This window comes from Pyrus communis, chromosome 4 (genome assembly GCF_041283825.1).
Source record: "Pyrus communis isolate YQ-2024b chromosome 4, ASM4128382v1, whole genome shotgun sequence".
In the NCBI taxonomy this organism is placed as follows: Eukaryota; Viridiplantae; Streptophyta; class Magnoliopsida; order Rosales; family Rosaceae; genus Pyrus; species Pyrus communis.
The window spans coordinates 2,167,108-2,189,296 of NC_142568.1; the positions used below are offsets into that span (position 1 = coordinate 2,167,108).

Here is a 22,189-nt window from a genome sequence, read left to right on the forward strand (position 1 = left end):
AATTAAATTAAATTATTTGACTCTTTCTTTGTTTGCTGTAAAAAAAGGCAACTAGAAAGTAAGGAGTCAAATGACTCACATGCCACATCATATATGACATATCCATTGGAGAACACTTGAATGTCTTTTTATCCTATTTGACATATTTGACATCTCCTTTGAAGATGGTCTAACGTTCTTTTTGATACAGTGTCATGTTCCGATTTCAAGATAGGTCTAGGATTGACACATAATTTTAAGACGTAACTGTATAACTTATACAACCAAAACACTTAAAACATAATGTACATATTGGTAAGGTCTATCCCACTTACATACAATGCAAAAAGTCTGCAAAATATGACAGTAAGGTAAAAGGTTAACCTAACCACTCCAAGCGATCAATTTCTCATGGAGTAGGATTCTCTCCCCTCTTTTTTTCTCTCCCCTTCTCTCCTCTTCTCTCCCCTCCTATTTGAACGGTCACGGTTAAATCACATTAATATCTTTATATTAATTTTTTTATAGAAAGAGAAAGATAAAATAGAGAATGTGAGAAGAGGAGATGGAAGGGGATGGGAAGATGATGAGAGAGAATCCTAATTCATTTCCTAGCATTGCTACTCTAGACACCTCGTACATATCAACATTTATGAACCTTCAAAATGGCTCTCTACACAGTGGTAATAGTACATCGTAAAAAGCAAAAACCCAAATAAGCTATAAAGATCGTGTGAATGACAGTAAACGCATGTGATTGAAAAGTCAATCGATCTCATTTATAAAACATTGACAATCCCTTGCATATATAAAATATCTTAACTCACAAAATTAGTTGAAGAATCCTTACAGACAATCAACCAGCTTTCCTTTCATACATACATTAAAATAATAGGAGCAACACACTCACAAACATTCTACATTCGAGACCTCATGAAATCAGATAGATCAAATACACAAGAACTAACACAAATCACAATGTTTCGCCTTCTAGACGCATTCATGGAATCAGATAGAATTGACATACAAGATAAGAAGTATGATTCTAGACTCAGTCTATAGAATCCATAAGATAAACGTTCTAGACGCATCCAATGGAATCGCATAATGCATCTAAACACACTTGGAACCTAACAAAATGTAAGGTTTCAGATGAACCCGATGGAATTGTACAGAATGCAAGGATCTAGACACACTCAAACCTAACAAAATGTAAAGATCCAGACGCACTCAGTGACATCCATACATAGAGTATTAGTAGGATTTCAGACGCACTCATGAAATTAGAGTGAAAGATAATATGCTAGGGATTTAATATCCATCTATGAAATCAAGGGCTGAGCTTGTTGCAACTTTTCCCAAAGCGATGGTGTTTAGGTGCCTCCTTAGCCCCATCTGCTTCCCATTTGTTTTGGTTTTTTTGTTCTCCTTGCATGGGCTTGTGTTGGTGGTCGACATCTGTTGGCTTTTCTTTGGTGTGACGGTTTTGTTGCATGTTCAATTGTTTTGCGCTGTTATACCTTCATCGAATTGAATGCATAGTTGATTTTATTCGGGTGGCTACCTTTGTGGTTGTGAACAAGGTCATGGCGACGCCAATGGTCGGCTTTTGCGAGTTGAAGATTAGGACTTTTTTTTTCTACCTTTTTGTTGAATGGGCTTTAGTTATCCCACCTTATTGGGCTTGTTTAATGTAATTGTATTAGACATTTTTCATTCAATAAAATTTCTTTTTTTTCGACAAAAGAAGAAAAAGCTTGGCTTATAGCAGAAGTCACTCTTTATTCTAGATTTAGACACATTTCTTCCTTTTTTTTTTTTTTTTTTTTTTTTTTTTTTTTTTTTTTTTTTTTTTTGAGATAATTTGTTTCAAACTTGTTATTTATGAGAGCGAAAGTTAAGATCATTTAACTATTAATAAGAAAAATATCATTAAACTGTAATACTAAATGACAAAGATATGTTTAACTGTGAGTAGGTAAATAAAAATGACGGTTTACAAAGCGAGACATATATTTTTTTTCTTTGAGAAATAGTTGGTTTTTCTTTTAAAAGGAAAATAAATAGTTGGTTGTTGGGCATCAAATTTTCATGGGTAAAGTTACTAAAGTACAAAAAATTACCTCAACTATTGGTGTCACGACACTTTCATGCCTCATCTTTTAAAATTGACAATGTCATACCTCATTTTACGAATTTGTGCCAATGTCAGACCTCCGTCAGTTTTTCTGTTAAATGCTGATGTGGCCAGATACGGGACCCATTTTTTATTAAAAAATTAATAAATATTTTTAAAAATTAATTAAATATTAAAAATTTTAAAAACAAAAACAAAAAAAACCCATCAACCCGTGTCCCCCCTCCCCAAAAATCCAGATCCCCTTATCTGAGTTCTCTCCCACCCAACCCCCCTCTCTCTCTTCTCTCTCTCTGCAACCTGCATCCCTAAAATCCCAAAACCCAAAAATCTTTCCCACCCGTCCCCCCCTAACCTTTCTCTCCAATCCCACCGACGACAACCCTACCTCTGTTGTTGACTCTAACAATGACAGCCACGACCCCCAACCGTCCCCAAACCCTAACTCTAGCCACAACCTCCACAACAACATTCTCTTCTCCTCCTCGCCCCCGGAGTTTTCCCTCCGGCGATTTGCGAGAGAAAAACAAAACAATAATAACAACAACAACAATCCCAATAGAAAAACTCTTCGTTTTTCCCAGAAAATTCCGAGATTTTCCGAGAAAATAAGAGGAGGTGCGAGAAATAGAGAGAGAGAGAGAGAGAGAGTTGTGATTTGAGAGTGGCTCTCTTTGGTATGAGTTTCCGATAAATGGTGTATATAGGCGGGTCGGATGAGGAAAAGAGAGTGGAGGTGAAGTCCATCGCGATGGGTTCTGAAAGGGCGAAGGCTCTGCACAATTTCAACTTGACTTGGTATTTGAAGTGGGGGAACCAGAAGCACCTGTGGTGCCAGAAGGAGAGCTCTGACGCCAGCGAGAGTGGCGGGGAAAGGTTTGGGGTTAATAAGCGATCGTCGACTCAAAGGATTGAGAGCTCGCCGATGGTGATGACTCAGGTGGGAATGGTTTCTGGGTTTTGGGATTTTAGGGATGTAGGTTGCAGGGAGAGAGAAAAGAGAGAGGCGAAAGATGAGATAGAGGGTTGGGTGGGGGAGAACTCAGAGAAGGGGATCTGGGTTTTTGGGGAGGCGGCACACGGGTTGATTGGTTTTTTTATGGTTTATTGTTTATTTTTTTAATTTTTTAATATTTAATTATTTTTTAAATAAAAATGGGTCCCGTTTCTAGCCATGTCAGCATTTAACAGAAAAAGTAACAGAAAAACTGACATTGGCAAAAATTCGTAAGATGAGATATGATATTATCAATTAAAAAAAATAAGGTATGAAAATATCGCGATACTAAGGTAGTTTTTTGTACTACCCAATTTTCATTTTCTTTGAACACCACCATGGCACCATCCATTGGTGTATCCAGAAGTATCCAGGGGTCCTGATGTAATGGATCCAAGGATTTTTAAATGCGTCGCAAATGGTGTCGCTGATAACAATATAGCGCCTAAATGTTGTTTTAAGTTTTCAATTAGGCGCTTTATTTTTCAGACGAAAAAGAACGGGCGCGCCTTTCATTCTTCTCTCCCTCCACCTTCTCATCTTTCATATTCGACTGAAAAATGAGAGCCCTAATCCATCCAATCAGAGATTTTGGGAGAATCATCGGAAATTATGGACCACAATCGGAGATCCTGAAGCGCAATCGAAAATTTCGTAAGGCACTAGAATCATCTTCTCTCTTTTCTTATTCCATAACAACATAAGTGATTTCTAGGATTTTCTTTTTGAATTGATTTTTCTGCACTCCGCTAGCGATTAAAGCTTAAAGTTTTACGCTAGCAGCAGATAGATGTTGGCGGAGAATGGCAGCGGCGGTGCCAACAATATTGGTGGCGATAAGGAAGAGGAGCAGGAGCTCTCGTTTTTAACCTTGCCCAGTTGTTAGTTTTGCTATTTTTGCCATATTTTTTGGTTAATTTTGGCAAACTTTGTCTAAATTTGAATTGTGTAATTCCTGAAAAGTTTAATATACTCGGATAAACTTGTGAAAATTAGCACTTTGAAAGCCCGTTTGATCAAGTCGTTGATACGAGTATTTGAAATGTATCAGCTGCACATGCACATAATTTTAGTAATTAGTTCATGGGAATGGAATTGCCTAATAGGTTAAGACATGGGTTTCTCATGGATTGCCTATTAGATGCTGTTTGAAAACTGAATTGTCGAAACTTGAAAGTTTTGAATCACCTTTTAGCATATTATTAGGAGTTGAACTCTAAGTTCTTGATCATGTGATCCTTTATGTTCGGTTGATGAAACGAGCTCGCAAGAATTTGAGGCCAGTTACCGGCCAAAGCCTGATTTGCTAAAAGCTATTGCAGTATTTGCAGCAGCTGGAACTGGGTGGTGGCAATTAACCAATCCTGGGTTGCTGCCAATTAGATAACATTTTATTTCCAGCATGGTTGTTGAAAAGTGCCTTTCCCATGATTTCGTAAGTACTTCTTCAGCATATAATTGTACACATTTAAAAAGGATGCTTTGTTACAACGCTAAGTTGATGAGACAAACTCATGATACAGGAGTTGCCTTGGCACGGCGGTTTGGAATAGGATGCGTGGGCATCATTTTTGAAGAATCGCTGGCCATGAACAAAGTGGAGTAGGTTTGTTAATGTTTGTCTACATTTGTTTGTGGTGCAGGGTGGATGAGCTTAAAATCTTGACCGAGGAATATTTAGTCGATATGGCTATCAAGGAGGCATTTAAGGTGCACTTGTACTCTCCCACTTGTGCATAGTTCTTTCTTTGTGATTTGAAGAAGCTTTGATAACTCATACATTGTGTTTATGGGTATCAAAATGATTCTTAAACATTAGATATGAAACTAAATTAACGTGTATAAAAGTTATGGAATACCCGAGCATTGTTGGGTTTGTTGGGTCACCAGCAACTCTAAATATATGTTATGGAATGCAACTTCACATGGTAGTTTATACAATTAGTTTTTAGAGTAAGACCAATGATAAATTGAAGAAAGATATACAAACATTACACGTCTTGCTTTTTATGACGTAAATGTACTAATTAAGTTTACACAATCTAATCAACCAATTCTTTTTGTAATTCATAAAATAGCTAACTCATTCAATAGTTCTTGTGACATAGTTGATCGAAGAAAAGATTTGATCAACGTTAATTTTGAAAAACTTCTTTTTGCAAAGGCAATGGTAACTGGTATGGTTAACAAAATTCTATAAGCAAATAATCAATGGCTCAAAGTCGGTAAACTTCTTATTTGAATGGACAAAGTTTGTAATATTAGTTTATATATAAGGTAATGATAGGGAAACCAAAATATTAAACCAATTTGCAAACCAAGTATGTGGTTGTTGATGATTGGATTATAACGTGCGTATTTCATATTGGTGACATATCATTTGATTTTCAAATTTGGTTTAAAATTTTGGACAACTAATGAAAAGGGCTTTAAAACTTTGAGTTTTAATTAAAAGGATAAAAAGGTGTTGTAAGTGAATAGTGCCGGGAGTGACTTGTTAGAGTAAAATTGTCATTTTTCGTTAGAGTGAACAATACCGGGAGTGTTTCATTAAAACTCCTTTAAAATTTTGATATCCCTAACATTATCCCCATATATATATATATATATATATACATATGTATGTATGTATAATTAGGGAACCCCTCCGAAGTGGGGTCCTAGACTGCCCCGCCTACTCCAGCTACCCTCAGGAGCGGTCGTGGGCTTATCAGCCATGTATGCTCGTTGTTCACTTGCTTGCGCATGCCTTTTCTTCTTCTTCCCATCTATGTTGGCGTTTTTTCATAAGGGCTACTCAAAGACTTGTTGGCATGTGCAAGCAAGGAAACTACTCAAAGGTTTTTTCATATGGACTGTTCTCTTTACTTTGTAACGGCAATCTAAAACTTTCAAACAGTTGGTTGGTGACTTGAAGGCATCTTATGTTTCTCAGATTGAACTGAGCATGCAATCTGACATCTGTAGGAGGAACTGGAATAAGCCTGGCCTAAAATCTGGCATACGGTCACATTATTGGTAGGAATAAACACCCCCAGTTGTGTCCTAGGAACAAGCACTCAATGATGCTAATTTCCTCATACGCATGTCAGATTGCATACTGGTTTTGGTTTTAGAAGCATAAGACATTTAACATATTGAAAGTTTAGGGTTTAGGGCTACCAAATCCCTGTTGTACGTCGTCGTTTTCTAAGGCATCGAAACTTTTGTCCTTCGAATTCGTGGTTTTCTGATTCTTCCAGGCGCTACTCACGTGTACGGCAGCCTGAGCGCGTGGAGGTCTCGATTGATTCCATGGTCTAATTTTCCGCGAATCGCAATCCGACGGTGGCGATTGCATCGGTGTAGAACCAATCGACAAAAGTGGATCTCTTCAATGCGTATTTTCGACGAGCCAGTTTGGAACGCAATGGCCAGATTAGTGGCAATGAAGCAGTCGCTTTCTTCCAGGGCTCCGGTCTCCCCAAACAGGTCTGGCGCAGTTACTCTCTCTCTACATGTATATGCTTGTGTGTATATATATTATATATATTTATATGTATAAGTGGATGTATATTGTAGTGTGTATGATTATATTTGTGTAATTATAGTGGTTGATCGGGATTTATGCTGGTGGAAATGTGTTCCAAATCAGATTGATTTTGAACTTTTAGTCTAATTGTAGTTGAAGTGATTAATGTGAGCTTGGGATGTTGTAATTCGCTGATCTAAGCTGAGATTTTTATTTTGCTTCAGGGCTGTTCTTATTTTACCGGAGGGGTTTGAATTAGCCCCTCCCGATCGTAGTATAATGCGGAATTGATGTTCAAATGGTAGAAAATAAGAAGATGAAGGACTTAATACAACAGTTAGTGAATTTGAGATAGTTGTGTTATCAGGTCATTGATTTACTTTTTGGTGTATTCTTTCGACCTTAGGTGGTAAGCAGACTTTAGAAATGTGTTATAAACTATTATGACCCAAGAATTGTTTATTACATTACAATTGTGTAGTAGTGAAAACCTGCAGCTGGGCACGTGCAGACCCGGGGCAGACTAGTTTCCTTGGTCAGGCAGAGTTTTACAATGCCCTTAGAATTGTCACTGTGGCACAAGTAAGAGAGAACTTAGGCCAGAAATGGTGAAGGCAGCATGATATGGCCCGGCTGAAGCTAGAATACCGACTCATCGTTTGGAGATGATGTGTTTTCTGCAACCCCATCTTAACCAAAGCAGAATTTTCCTCCTGGCAACGTACTTATCTCATCAGCCATTGTACCAGTATTTATTGGGACCCAGTCTTCAGCTAGCCCAAGTACCCAGGTTGGTAGCCAGCCTCAGCAGGCCCGGTCATTTGCAAAAGCAAACCAGCAGGTCTCAGACTAGTGCTACTAGAGTTTCATCCAGTGCTGGGAACTCTGCTTCTAGTCAGTCTCATATATCATGGCTTAGTTTGACGCAAACTGATGTTCAGAAGTACACCAATATTTTTGTGAAAGTTGACGCATACAGATGGGAAGATCACTGGTGCACAAACCCGCGACCTATTTCTGAAATAGGGACGACCAAGAGGTAGTTCTATTTTCTTTTTATTCATCTTTTGGCTTGTGTTTTACTGAACTGACGCATACAGATGGGAAGATCACTGGTGCACAAACCCGCGACCATATATGTGCTTATTGAAGCTCTTTTCTTCAGTTTGTTTCTCTTCATGTTAGCTATTAACTGAACTGATGCATCTTTGCAAAACTTGTACCATCCCTATCCCGGAGTTAAAGTTGTTTATTTTTCATCTTCTGGGTGGTGGATGATTGACAATGTTTTAGTTGTTGGAGTTTAGCTTGAATTCCTGAACATAACAGGCTAGATCAAGCATATTTTTCTGCGAGATGCTTTGCTGCTGGATGTTCGTCCTTTGCATAATGTGTTCGTATTTAGATGTAAAAACTTACGCATGCCATGGGTACTTTGTAGATATAAAATTTTATTTGTAATTGGGAGTAATTTTTTGCTGGTCAATTGACATACAAACATCCATAAATACAATTAAATTGAGTCATGTGTGAATGTGCAATCTTGATTGATAGAATGAGTACCCATCCATCATGCCACATTATCTTGAAAGAGAACATGTCGTTATTGCATATGACATTTCGAGCTGATAGTGCAGGCATGAACACTGTCCATGGTTACAGTTATGAGGCTATATGGTATGACCATGAACATGACTTTTGGAAGCTATAAGTTGCCCTACCCTTTAACTTTATGATCTTGTTTACATCTGTCAGTGGTTTTAAAAAGGGATTTTTGACAGCTGTTCAACCAATGTTGTACTTACCGAAATTTTTTCCTTCGCTGGAAGAACATCAAATATATTGGAGCACGGGGAGAAACGCGTTTCGCGCTGGAGCAGTGACCGCTGTTCCCCATAAAATTAAAAACTTCAAATGTTCCATTGGCTCCAAGATCTCTGGGAAGTTTTCAAGTTTGGGGCACCAGGAGAGATCGAGTATCTCGAGATATTTCAACTTACAAATGCTCTTTGGAATACTTGAAAGCCTTTTGCAACCATTTAGATCAAGTATTTTGAGAGCATGGAGAAACTCGATTGATGATTGTAGCTCTTGAACCGTTGTTCCACTTAAATTTAAAGACTTCAAATGTTCCATTGGCTCCAAGATCTCTGGGAAGTTTTCAAGTTTGCGGCACCAAGAGAGATTGAGTTCCTCGAGATATTTCAACTTACAAATGCTCTTTGGAATACTTGAAAGCCTTATACAAACACGTAGATCAAGTATTTTGAGAGCATGGAGAAACTCGATTGATGAGTGTAGCTCTTGAATCGTTGTCCCACTTAAATTTAAAGACTTCAAATGTTCCATTGGCTCCAAGATCTCTGGGAAGTTTTCAAGTTTGGGGCACCGAGAGAGATCGAGTTTCTCGAGATATTTCAACTTACAAATGCTCTTTGGAATACTTGAAAGCCTTTCGCAACCATGTAGATCAAGTATTTTGAGAGCATGGAGAAACTCGATTGATGAGTGCAGCTTTTGAGCAATTGTTCCACTTAAATTTAAAGACTCCAAATGTTCCATTGGCTCCAAGATCTTTGGAAAGTTTTCAAGTTTAAATACGCTGGAGAGATTGAGTTCCTTGAGATATTTCAACTTACAAATGTTGGTTGGTAGACTCACAAGTCTTTGGCAATGAATCAATGATAATTTAGTTATATCCCTTGGAAGCTCAGAAAACTCGGCAAGAGATGTGCAGCCATCTAGATTAAAAGAACCAGAGACTTTCAGCTTACACATGTTGCTTGGAAGTTTCTCAAGGTCTCTGCAATGACTTATATTCAAGTAAGAAATATTTTCGTGAGACCAAACTGATTGGGGCAACTCCTTTATACCACTGTAAGATAAATCCAAGTATTTAATATTTCCTGGCATCTCTGGAATTTCAACCAAACTTACACAGCGAGAGAGATTTATGTCCACAATTTTTAGACTCCCAGAGAGATTTGGAACTTCAGTTAGATCTAGAGAGCCATGTAGATCGAGCACTTGTAAGTTGACAAGTCCCTATAACAAGAGTAGAGAGAAATATCAAGAATTAATATAATTTCTACACTTAATTTTATACAAGAGTTAGAATAGGCATATAATATACCTGGTCTTCTTTCCAGAGCTTCTTAACTCGGCTCCATGGCATATGAAGCTCAACTAGATTTTTCAACGAGAATTTTGACGGCAAAGATTCCCGTGGATATTCTAACCAGTCAAGGTAGCGAAGAGAATCGGGAAGGTCTACAGAAGCAGGAAGTTCTATAGAAGCGGCGGATTTGAAGCCAAATATATGAAAATTATGCACAAATAACATTCTTAGGTTTGACATCAGTTTCAAGTTCCATGGTCGTCGCTCTTCACTCTCATGCCATTTAAGGAATATGGCTTCAACAATTGGACTTTCCTGACAATAAGAACAAAGTTTAAATGTATATATTTTCAACATGTTAAAATGTAATGCTTATTTGGAAAAAGAATTCAACAAAGTTATAGAATAATCTAGAGTATTTGCGATGGTAATGATGTATAAGTTTCTAGTAAAATATCCAAGATAATTTTAATAAAATAACAAAGACTACATAGACTTCCTATCACAATTAAAAAATAGTAGAGTTATTCTTATCACTTAGTTGTACCATCACTTGTACTATCTTTCTAATAGAGGTAGGACCCGTCATTGCATGGGGGTCTCATCTCTACTAGAGAGATGATACAAATAATGGTATAAATAAATATTAAGAATAGCATTTTTGCAATAAAATTCAATCAAATTAATATTTTAAGAATCTGACTTCTTTTTATGAGTTTTATTTTGTTGTGTTATCTTCTCAGGTTTGCTATTTATTTTTTCTTTAAAAAAAAGAAAAGAAAAGAAAGCATTGAATGCATTTGGCTCTTACCATATTACCATTCAGTACACGATAGATTTCCTCATTCGTGAACAACCTACTCCGTTTACTAGGATCTTCAATACATTGTTCCCGAACAATTGTCCTTCCCATTTCTTGTAGCGAATCGTGCATCTCTATGACTTTCCTTTCCCATTTGTCTGAACAAATTGATATGAGAGACCTATCACAGAGATTTCTAATTCCCGATATCGCAAAGAATCCATGAATACGTAACATTCGTTCTACCTCCTTCACTTCCTTCCCATTATGAAAACATGCTATATCCAGAAATATCTGCTTCTCATTTTCTTCCAATCTATTGTAACTTATTCTCAACACTTTCTGGATATCTTGTCTAGGAAATTGTTTCAATTTGTTGAATTCATCTTCCCAGTCTTCTTTGCTCTGGCAATTGAAGAACAAGGACCCCAGAACTATAAGATCTAAGGGAACGCCTCTGGCATAATCCACAATCTTTTTTGACAACTCCTTATAATCTGTTCGACGAGTAGTGTTATTCTTGAAAGCATGCAAACAGAAGAGCTGAAGAGCGTCATCTGATTTTAATACCTTAACTTCGTAGATATTCTCCTCTTCAACAATTTGTCTAAGTGTGTCCTTATCTCTACTTGTGATAATGATTCTACTTCCAGTGCCATACCATTGAAGATCACCAGCTAAACGTTGCATTTGCAGTGGACTACTCACATCATCAATAACAATGAGGACATTTGTGCTTCTAAGCCTCCTTCGAACAATAGCTGATTCTACGGATAGACTTTCTCCCTTGAGAATGTCACTTAGAAGTTTCTTTTGCAGGCAATCTAGTCCATCTGGTTGTTCTAATTTCTCCCTGACATTTTTAAGAAAACAAGAAGCTTCGAATTTAGAAGAGAGTTTGTGAAATACAGTTTCAGCAAGGGTGGTCTTGCCAATACCACCCATGCCCCAAATACCTATAGTGATGCAGGCGTCCTTTGAGTCAATGCCCAGCCGCGATTCAATTTGCTGAATGCGGCTTTCAATTCTAACCAGGTCCTCTAAATCACATGATGATTCACAATTCAAGTTTGTCCAAATATGATCGACAACATTCTTAATTAGATCTGCCTCCGTCCTGGCATATATACATGTATGATTATGTAGAAAAAAACAATAGTTAGCCCTAAAGGCTAGTCGCAAAAGTTGTCACGTAAATAAAGAAATATACTAAAAGTTTTAACACCGTATATTTGTGCAAGAAAAGAAATCTTGTGTATTCTCTCCTCAAAATAAAATTAAAGCAATATTAAAATAGAAATACATTTGTTGTTAGGTAAACAACAATACAACTAAGTAAGCTTGCATATTATAGCATTCAACCCACTATCTCTTTGAAGAAAATGAACTTGTCCCCCTAATGAAATCGTTAACCCTAAAGAGAAATCGGATACGTTTAAATGAACTACAACTAATTACATGCTTGGCCAAGGAACAGGGCCACCCCTCCCCAAACCCACTAAAAAATGGGAATTTCGTAATTACCCTAGCCTAAAGTTGGGAGGGGTGGCCTTGTAGCTAAGCTATAGGGCAATTTCAATTGGGGAGTTTGATTTATTTACGGAATTTCTATCCCTTGAAAAAAAAATTCCTATACGCGGGGGTATGATTGGTGTGTTTGGGCCTAAAGTGGGCTTTGTTATGGGTGGCTAACGAGGAAGGCCTGATTCGATGTGCAAATGACCGTAATGCCCATCCAGATTTTAGATCCAATGGTCTGAGGTAAAAGGTGGGTAGGCAATTATCATTTTAGAATAGGTAGAGGTACGGTTGCAGTCGGTGAGATTGAAAAAAGTGTTACAGAGAGAGAAGGAGAGATGGAGCCGTCAACATGGGCAAGTATGACCTGTTCGTACGAGACTTGCGATTCGGTAAGTGGAAGGGTTACATAGAGAGAAAGAGAGGGAGCTGCTTTATTGAATGTTTGAATGGGTTATAGGTCGCAACACTATTCATTTGTATAAGATTGAACGTTTTGGGTGTTCAATTAAACGACCCTAAATTTCACCAAACATGCTGCTTTATTGTATATGTGAAATTCCGTTCCTAGAATTTCATTATTAATTATGCATTTTATTATTTAATTCCGTATTTCGTATTTACATTATTTTTACTTCATTCTAATTCCGTCAATTTTAGAATTTGAATTGTATAGTTACAAGGTATGACTTTTTGTAATTAATCTTTCAAAATTTGTAGACCTTTTGAGGTCACAATTAGTGTTTTAGAATCAAACTCAATTCCATGAGCGCGTGGACGAAAGCCGTTTGCAAATTGGAGTGATAACGAAGATGTTACGGACATTTGAAGTTCGATTAAGAAAATAAAATAAAAATGTTTAATATATAACTAGAAGCTCCCATTAATTTAGGGGAATGGCTAATTGGAGAGAAAGCGAGTGATAGTGAGGTGACCAATCAGAGAGGAGAGGAGGGAACCTAGCATGACCCATTCCCCCTTCGTGACCCGACTTCTGACTCGAACCCTCTGCAATTTTCGGCGTGATTTCTGTCAATTTTGTTTGGCTTTTCTCGACCTTCCACCACAAGCTCGACGAGATTTTTGCCTTGGTTTCACGAAAAACTCCACTAACGGGTCCGTGAATATTCGATGGCGATTGGCCGTTTCTGAAGCTTGTTCTTTCGACCAGCGCCACCAATAGACCGTCCTTGAACCTAGAAACAAGGCCCAAGCATTGGTTGGAGTTTTGGGGTTCGAAGAACACTCATCTTAGGATTCCGATGGTCTTGGGTGATTTCAGGCCACTTCTCGGCCAAATTGGACCTCGACCTAGGCGACGATAGTACGTGACATCTTGATATTCATGCTAGGGTGCGCTAACGTGGACTTTAGCACTGATTGTACATGTGACAGGCTTGAGTAGATTATGAGGAACCGATGGGGTAGAAGTGCAAAGATCAGAGACTTGGAGCGATTAGGTTACTCCTTTATCCCTCCTTGTATTATTTCTTTTGTGATTTATATTTTAAGTGTTTATGGGCATGTCTTGGCCCTAGTGAGGGTTGTGTATTTTGAGAGTACAAATTTGTATATATTTTGAGGGGGAGAGCCCACTATCATGTTTATTTTGAGGTATTAGTTCTAGTATTTCATTTTGTATCTTGTAAGTAGTTAAGACGTCCCCTACGTACCTGTGTCATGTGTCAATCCTGGACGTACGTCGGGATCGGGGTGTGACAACTTTTGGTGGTATCAAAGCTTAGGTTTAGGTTCCCATACCTTAACCTTAGAGTGAGGAAGCCTTGGGTAGGTTGGGTACTAGACCTTAATTAGGTCGTGTGGATTCGTTTCTCTAATTTCGTGTATATGCTTATGTTGAATTCTTCTATGCACTAGATATATTATGACGACCCCACATGGTGTTGTTCGGCCGCTTGGGGATGATGTCCTCGACACTTCTGCTATTGATTAAAAAGGCTAGCCACGATTATGATGGACCCGATGGTGCTTTTTAGGCCATTGATGATTTGACACAGTTGATGCAGGCTCACGTACGTGCGACTTCTAGTAGGGAGAAGTCTTTATATGGAGAGTTTCGTACTTATAAACTGCTTTCATTCGATGGTAGTACTGATATATGAACGACTGAGTCCTGGACCAATTGGATCGCCAGAGTTTTCACCGTTTTGCGATGCTCACCTGAGGAGTAGGTAGACCTTGCAGCGTATATGTTAACAGGTAGGCTTACGAGTGGCAGCATATCACTCGTTCTTTATTGGTAGTCGGAGGACCCTTAACTTGGGAGTGATTTCAGACTGCATCTTTGGGCAATATTTTTCAGAGTCATTTTAGGATGAGCTGGAGGTAGATTTCGCCACTATTGAGCAGGGCACCACCACAGTTGCTGATCATGTGGCCCATTTTACTTAACTTTACTGTTTCTCTCAACACCTCTATGCGGAAAAGAAAACGAAGAAACTTATTATGGCATTCAAGCCTAGTATAAGGAATCTGTTATCTGTTTAGGGATTGCCTTTATTCGCTCAGGCGATTGATCGTGCATGCACAACAGAGCTTAATGAGGAATGGAGGCACGAGCGAGTGGAAAACAAAGGAAGAGGGCCTGGTCAGAGGGCCAGTCATCTGATGCGTTTTCGGGTATATCCAAAAAATGCCAGAGATTCTCGTTTGGTGGTTCTCATGGATTGTCACATAGAGAAAATCAGGGTACTTTTCATGGAGATTTCCAAGCTAAGTTAGAGAAGGCTCTCAACATTCTGTTGAGGTGAGTCTTCAGAGTCGTTTTCGAGGAGGTACTCATAGCGCATACATGAGCGGACCCCAAACTTTTTCTGAAAGGCATTCAAAAATTTATTTTAGAGGATCTCGATACCAGCCACAGAAGACACTTCCATGGATTTGTACTCACTGAGGACGCTGACACTATGACGCATGTAGAGATGGTTCTAAGACTTGTACCAGTGCGGCAAGACTGGTCACTATTTTAAGATTGCCCACAGACTACTGCTAACAGAGCTGGTAGACCTGCTACTAGTGTTGGGGGCTCAGTAGCATATTCGACGTAGAGTAGGCCTTCTAGAGCACCTTCTGTCACATCCCTGCCCGGGACGGACCACTTCCCGAGCCCGCTCCATCACCGTAGCACGATATTGTCCGCTTTGGGCCCCGACCACGCCCTCACGGTTTTGTTTTTGGGAACTCACACGAGAACTTCCTGATGGGTCACCCATCCTGGGAATGCTCTCGTGCGCTACTCGCTTAACTTCGGAGTTCCCATGGAACCCGAAGCCAGTGAGCTCTCAAAAGGCCTCGTGCTAGGTAGGGATGAGAATATACATTTAAGGATCACTTCCCTGGGCGATGTGGGATGTCACAATCCACCCCCTTAGGGGCCCGACGTCCTCGTCGGCACACACGCGGTCAGGGTTAGGCTCTGATACCAAATTGTCACATCCCGGCCCGAGGCGGACCACTTCCCGGGCCTGCTCCACCACCGTAGCACGATATTGTCCGCTTTGGGCCCCGACCACGCCCTCACGATTTTGTTTTTGGGAACTCACACGAGAACTTCCCGATGGGTCACCCATCTTGGGAATGCTCTTGTGCGCTACTCGCTTAACTTCGGAGTTCTCATGGAACTCGAAGCCAGTGAGCTCCCAAAAGGCCTTGTGCTAGGTAGGGATAGGAATATACATTTAAGGATCACTCCCTTGGGCGATATGGGATGTTACACCTTCTGACTTGGTTCAGTAGAGGATTGTACAGCAAATGACCAGACAATAAAGCGACATACAACTTGGAAGAAGTTCTCAGCGAGTTAGGGCCTAGAGAAATGGAGTTGGGACGTCTCAAATGAGTTCTCAGCGAGTTGGCAAGGTTTGTGCATTATCCACTTTGGAGGCCGAGGCTGAGCTTAACATAGTCACAAGTACTATCATCTTGATTCGCTCCCTGCTAGGCCATTGTTTGATCTTGGAGCTGAGAATTCTTTTACATCAAGTACTTTTGTTAAGTCTTTGGGTAAACCTATTGAGAAGATGGATGTGACATACTCCATTTCCTCTCGTTTTTCGAGGCCTCATATTGTTGACCAAGTAGTTTGATCTTGTGAGGCTTAGGTGGATCAGGGTGAGATGTCAGCAGATTTGATGATTATTCTGATGCGAGATCTAGATGTCATTATAGGCATGGATTACCTATCGATATATCGCGCGAATTTCAATTGTTTTTAGAAAGTGATAATCGTTCGACCACTTGATAAGCCTCCGTTTTAGTTTGCTAAAGTTCATAAACCTGTTCTACCACCAGTAATGGTATTAGTTGCCAAGGCTAGACGACTCATGAGATACGGATGTCAGGGTTATTTGGCTCATGTCATACCCGTTGAGCAAGGAAATAGTGAAATTAATGCCGTTCCAGTAGTTAGAGAATTCCCTAACGTATTTCTTGCAGAGTTACATGGCTTGCCTCCAATAAGGGAGATTGAGTTCACTATTGACCTTATGCCAGAGACAACACCTATTTCTAAGGCTCCATATCGTATGGCGCCTTTGAAACTCAGAGAGCTCAAAGCGCAGTTACAGAAGTTAATGGATAAAGGTTTAATTCGACCTAATGTTTCACCTTAGGGTGCTGCCATTCTCTTTGTGAAGAAAAAAGACAGATCATGTGTTTGCGCATCAATTATCGTGAGCTTAATATGGATATAGAGTGAGTGAGAAATAAGTACCCGCAATCGAGGATTGATGACTTGTTTGACCAACTTCAAGGTGCTCAATATTTTAGTAAGCTCGATTTGCGGATTGGTTATCATCAATTGAGGATCCAAGATGATGACATAGAAAAGATAGCTTTTCTGACTCGCTATGGTGCGTTAACGCAAACTCTAGGCACTGATTATACATGTGACAAGCCTGAGGAGATTTACAAGGAGCCGATGGGGGTAGCAGTGCAAAGATCAAAGATTTAGAGTGATTAGGTTGCCCCTTTATCTTTCTTTGTATTATTTCTTTTGGAACTTATATTTTGACCGCCTATGGTCATGTCTTGGCCCTAATGAGGGTTGTGTATTTTGAATGTACAGATTTGTATATATTTTGTGGGGGAGAGTTCACTATCGTGTTTATTTTGTGGTATTAGTTCTAGTATTTCATTTGGTATCTTGTACGTATGTTAAGATGTTCGCTACGTCTCTATGTCACGTGTCGATCCTAGACGTATGTCAGGATCGAGGCGTGACAATTATATGTTCATATTCTTTAGGAAGTACATACTGCAGAGTTGTAATTAGTTTCAGGTCAGGGATTGTGATGGGTGGATCGAAATTGGAATTATTATATGCTATTTGGTTGCTTGCTTCAAATATGATAAGAGCAGTGACACAAAAAATGAAAACCCAGTCATTGGTTTACTTTTTCCTCCTTCTCGTTTACCAGTTGAGTTGCTACTCATTTTCTACATTTTTAAGATCTTATAAATCTTTTTCAACATTTATGCATATTTTTCTCCCAGTTTACAATTCAGCAAAATGAAAGTTATATTACCATTTACAATAGGATGAAAATAATCACATTAGTTAACCTTTATTCATACTTGGATGCAGATAATTGTGATAGAAAAGTCTATTGTGGTTAGCTTAATAGAAAATGTGATATGAACAATTTGAAAAGTCCACTTTCTTTACATATGTACGCTTTAACATATGTCAGTTTTAATTATTCATGAGCAAAAGAAATTTTATTTTTCTCCTCCCGGCACACTTAAATTCGTACATCAATATATATTTGTGTTTAACCTATATTAAATAAGGAATTGTTATTAGCATTCCAAAAATCTCATTCTACACTCCAAACTTTCTATATTTGGAAAGAAAAATAAACTTTTGAAGAATGTAAAATAAGATTTTTAGAGTGTCAATAACACTTCCCTATTAAATATTAAATGCACTTGAGTATTCAATTGTTTTTAGCAATTAAGAGTCTCTCTTCAATAATTACACTTTTATTCTGTCATCTTCACTAAAATGTCTTAGATTTACATTAACAACTTCTATTTTTTAATTTGTAACATAGAAGCATGCATATGAGGGCAAAACAAACTCTCTGTGTTGACCAAGGAAGTTTGAAAAAGCTGATTAGTATTTGTGTAAAAATAATAGTAAATATGATTGTACATATATGTGCAGATAGAGTTGCTGTAAATATGTGTAAATAGAGTTGTTGTAATAAGTTTGAAAAGCTAATTGAACTGCATTATACATCTGTTTCTTATGCAAAGACATTATATTTTGTGATTACACCGTCTATTAAAATGTTCTATTTTGTTCCATTCTTTACATTACATGTTACTTTGATGTGATGTTGTTCTCTAAATTACAAGAAAAATTCCACTCTTCTTTATGATTTGATTTAATTACATGACAAATTTTTCGACCCGTAGCAACGGACGGGCATGAAGTCTTGTTAAAACCAAAATCTCCCCTCAATTGCATTGCAGCAACGCTACAGTGGCCCACCCCTCCCCAAGTTTAAAATAGAGTAATGCTTTACCAAATCTAATCAAATTCTCACAAGTTTAAAGAAGATTTATAATTTTATACAAGTTAAATAATGAGTTACTTACCCGTGATTGTTTGAATAATCAAACCCAGACAGATCGGCTGCAGCCTTCAAAGCAACTCTCCACTTGTGCACCTTATCAATACTGTCCTTGAAACGTTTTTCAAGTTGAGCAAATGCATCCGCATAACTCCCGTGTTGTTTTCGTACATCAGATGGATTGATGTCATAGAATACGGGTATAACCTTCTGGCCATATCTTTCCTTGCATTCCAGTATATGCACAAGCTCATCCAAACACCATGTGGAAGAAGCATAGTTTTGTGAGAAAATGATCACCGAATGCGTGGATTTCTCGATTGCCTCTACAAGGGCAGGTCCGATTTCTTCTCCTTTCTGAAGTCTGTAATCTATGTAGGTTTCAATTTTCTTCTGAAGTAAGGCAGCATGAAGATGGCTGGTAATACCACGGCGGGTGTCCTCACCTCTGAAACTGACAAACACATCATACTTTTCCTGACCAGGGGGGATATTAGCTTCAATACCATCCATCTGTTTGTGTCTCTCTCAAGGAACTACCAATAGACTTGTAACTTGTGAGTAAAAAAGAAGAGAAAGAGGCGAGCGCTTGATAATATGTCAAAGAAAGAGAACGGAATATTTGAGATGAATGAGATCTATTAAGTTATTGAAAATTTTATGGTGCTCAGGCTTTCCTAGAAAATCATCGAAGAGAGGAAAAAGAAGAAGCTGAAGCACCTTTACCTTCCGCGTAGAAAGCTTCAACGCGTTCACACATGAAGAAAGACAAATTAAGGGGAACATCATCATCAGTTCATACCTTTTAGTAAAGCTAGCTGACTACTCACAAATCACAATGCATAATAGTGGCAAACACACAGTAAGCCAATAGGCCCGGCGCCGCCACCGCCCCACCACCCCACCCCCGGGGGGCCTTACGCGTTTTATGTACAAACTTTCGAGCCCCCGGGGGGCCTTACGCGTTTTATGTACAAACTTTGTTGCTCGATTTCATCTTTTGATCAGCAGAGCATCCAATGTAATCTGATCTCGACAAGGACTACTGTAGCATTTGGGTGAAGTTGGTGCGCTATTAGTCCAGGATGCCACGATGGGTTGATGTAACGTGGATGGACATCATATCGTTCAATTTGTATTGAGAAATTATATAGCAGTTTCATGCTCCAATTTGCAACAAACAATCATCAACACCAGTGACAAGATGCCAGGACGCAACAATCAATCACCAAAACTTGCAACAACCCGCGAAATTATTTTCCATGCATCATACACACGGCTTTCCCCCCCCCCCCCCCCCCCCCCCCCCCCCTTCAGAATCGATATATGCGGCTTTAGTATCTTTGCAAATTCAATAATCACCAAAATGGGCCAGTAGCCAGCAACAGAATTCATAGCTTACGTTGATTTTTTTTTGAGAAATAATATTTACAAAGTAATTTATAATATACATGATTTCAATAATAAGCACTTTGTATGTTGTGTATCATTCACGCAGTGTTTGAAGAAAGTGCTGGTTTAACCCATGGATCCCGGGTTCGAATTCCTCCTCTCTTAAATTATTGTAATAATTTTGAATAATTTTGTACCCTTCCCCCTCCTCTTAATAATATTAAATTCTTTAAAAAAAATAGAAAAAAGAATTCTTCACAATTTTGTGGACTGAAGCAATGTAAATTATTGGGTTTTTTAATACAACTGCACTATGGTGAGGAAATTTGAGCAAATCGCTCAATCAGTTGGTTACAATAAATTAGTATCAAATTCACTATATCTGAAAGTCGGTCATAAAATTACGCACTTAATCACCTACAAGTAAAGAAGAATATTACGCCATTTAGTACTACGATTTAGTGGTATTCCTCTTCACTTGTAAGTGAGAGATCTTAGATTTGATTCTTGCCAAAAGAGAATTTGAATCATATTATTGCTAGCCCATTGTGAGGCTTAGTCCACCCCGACCCTCTTAGTGTAGATAATATCGTTTGCTAAAAATAAAAAACTACTATTTTTTATAGTGATTAAATGAGGGATAAAATAATTGTTAAGGAAAAACAACATTTTGACAAATTAATTGATGTGGACTACGCACTAAGGAGTATATAATAATATTAATCAAACCACATTATTGCTTAGGCGTGGGTACGGTGTGGTTCCAATCTCAATTAGGAACTTGAACTGGAAAATATCAAAGGTTTGGTTTGGTATGGTTCCGCTTAAATTTATTATTAAAACCGTACGATTTGGTTTACACTGTTCGGTTCATGTCGGTTTACGGTTCCAAATATTTGAATATCAAGTCAAAATGGTATTCAAAGTTGACTTGTTTTCTTTTTGTGGTTTTTGCATGCTTGCATTTAAATACGACTTTTAAAATGGTTATACAAAAGTTACAAACAAACATATCATTTTCAAATACTAAATCAAAATGCAAATGTCCTTGACACCAAGCCAAAAAAAAAAAAAAAAAAAAGAAAAAGAACATATAAATTCATAATACAAATACATCCACTATGCAGTAAGAATGTTTAGTACGAATACAATAATTTAAGCCTAAAAGGAACTTATCAAGCGATTTAAAAAATGCCCAGGAAAAAGGGAAAAAAAAAAAAACAGGATGCAAATCACCTTAAGATAATTCTATCCAAGAAAAATATGAAATTGAAATCTGAATTTCAAATTTGGAGACCTAGGATAGAAAATGACCCCTTTTTTATTTATTTATTTTTTATATTTTTCTTTTTTACCAATTTTGTGCCTTATCTCAATATGTGAACATGCAAGTGAAAAACCTAATTGAGAAATGCTCCCATGCAGCCACACTAGTTGAAACCAGTTTGCTTTCCACTTTTCACCACTCATTTAGTGATATCTGTATGCAACTATTAAATTTAATTAATTATTTCTATTCATGGTTCAGTTCGGTTCTAAGCAGTTCTATCAACATGAAAACTAGAATCAAAATTGGTATGAATGGTTCAGTTCCGTTATTGAACCTACGTTGACTTTTTTTTTGTCAACCCGATTTTTTAGGGTTTATTTTGTCGCGGTTCAATTTGGTTTCGCGGTTCTACGGTTTTTATGCCTATTGTGAGATTTAACCCACTTTCTCATCTTTTAGTATAGATAATATAGTTTCTTCAAGATAGTCATGATACACTTCATCTGTTTGTGTTTCTCTTAAGGAATTAACAATAGATAACTTGCAAATAAAAAAGAAGAGAAAGAAGCGAGCGCTTTAACCCACTTTCTCATCCTTTAGTATAGATAATATGATTTCTTCAAGATAGTCATGATACAATCCATCTGTTTGTGTTTCTCTTAAGGAACTAACAATAGATAACTTGCGAATAAAAAAAAAGAGAAAGAAGCAAACGCTTGATAATGTATCAAAAGAAAGAGAACGGGATATTTGAGATGAATGAGATTGATTTAAGTTATTAAAAAATTTATGGTGCTCAGACTTTCTTAGAAAATCATCACAGAGAAGAAAGAACAATGCCCCGACTAAAGCACCTTTACCTTCCG

At 38.1% G+C, this 22,189-nt stretch overlaps 1 protein-coding gene and 1 long non-coding RNA gene across 6 annotated transcripts; one reads left to right on the plus strand and one right to left on the minus strand.

Annotated features, from left to right (window-relative positions):
* Nucleotides 1-3,400: 3,400 nt before the first annotated feature.
* Nucleotides 3,401-9,491, plus strand: LOC148697285 (uncharacterized). 5 transcript variants are annotated; one of them, XR_015961384.1, is made up of 4 exons: nucleotides 3,401-3,767; nucleotides 3,867-4,548; nucleotides 4,637-6,584; nucleotides 7,106-9,491. It is a non-coding gene; the product is annotated as an uncharacterized LOC148697285 (long non-coding RNA). The 5 variants fall into 5 exon arrangements; XR_015961385.1 differs by having other exon boundaries at nucleotides 7,122-9,491; XR_015961386.1 differs by lacking the exon at nucleotides 7,106-9,491 and having other exon boundaries at nucleotides 3,430-3,767; nucleotides 3,867-3,994; nucleotides 4,436-4,548; nucleotides 4,637-5,054.
* LOC137722578 (disease resistance protein Roq1-like) lies at nucleotides 8,111-19,777 on the minus strand. The gene is made up of 4 exons (XM_068461615.2): nucleotides 18,687-19,777; nucleotides 10,554-11,661; nucleotides 9,758-10,057; nucleotides 8,111-9,669 (listed from the first exon to the last, which is right to left on the minus strand). The coding sequence occupies exons 1-4, from the start codon at nucleotides 19,172-19,174 to the stop codon at nucleotides 8,458-8,460; spliced, it is 3,108 nt and encodes a 1,035-aa protein (XP_068317716.2). The 5' UTR covers nucleotides 19,175-19,777; the 3' UTR covers nucleotides 8,111-8,457.
* Between the last annotated feature and the right edge of the window lie 2,412 nt (nucleotides 19,778-22,189).

Coding starts and splice junctions, on each gene's coding strand:
- LOC137722578 (XM_068461615.2), bottom strand. CDS start 19,174: ATGGATGGTATTGAAGCTAATATCCCCCCTGGTCAGGAAAAGTATGAT. Junction 11,662..18,686: donor GATTATTCAAACAATCACGG/GTAAGTAACTCA, acceptor TATATATGCCAG/GACGGAGGCAGATCTAATTA. Junction 9,670..9,757: donor AGCTCTGGAAAGAAGACCAG/GTATATTATATG, acceptor CTCTTGTTATAG/GGACTTGTCAACTTACAAGT.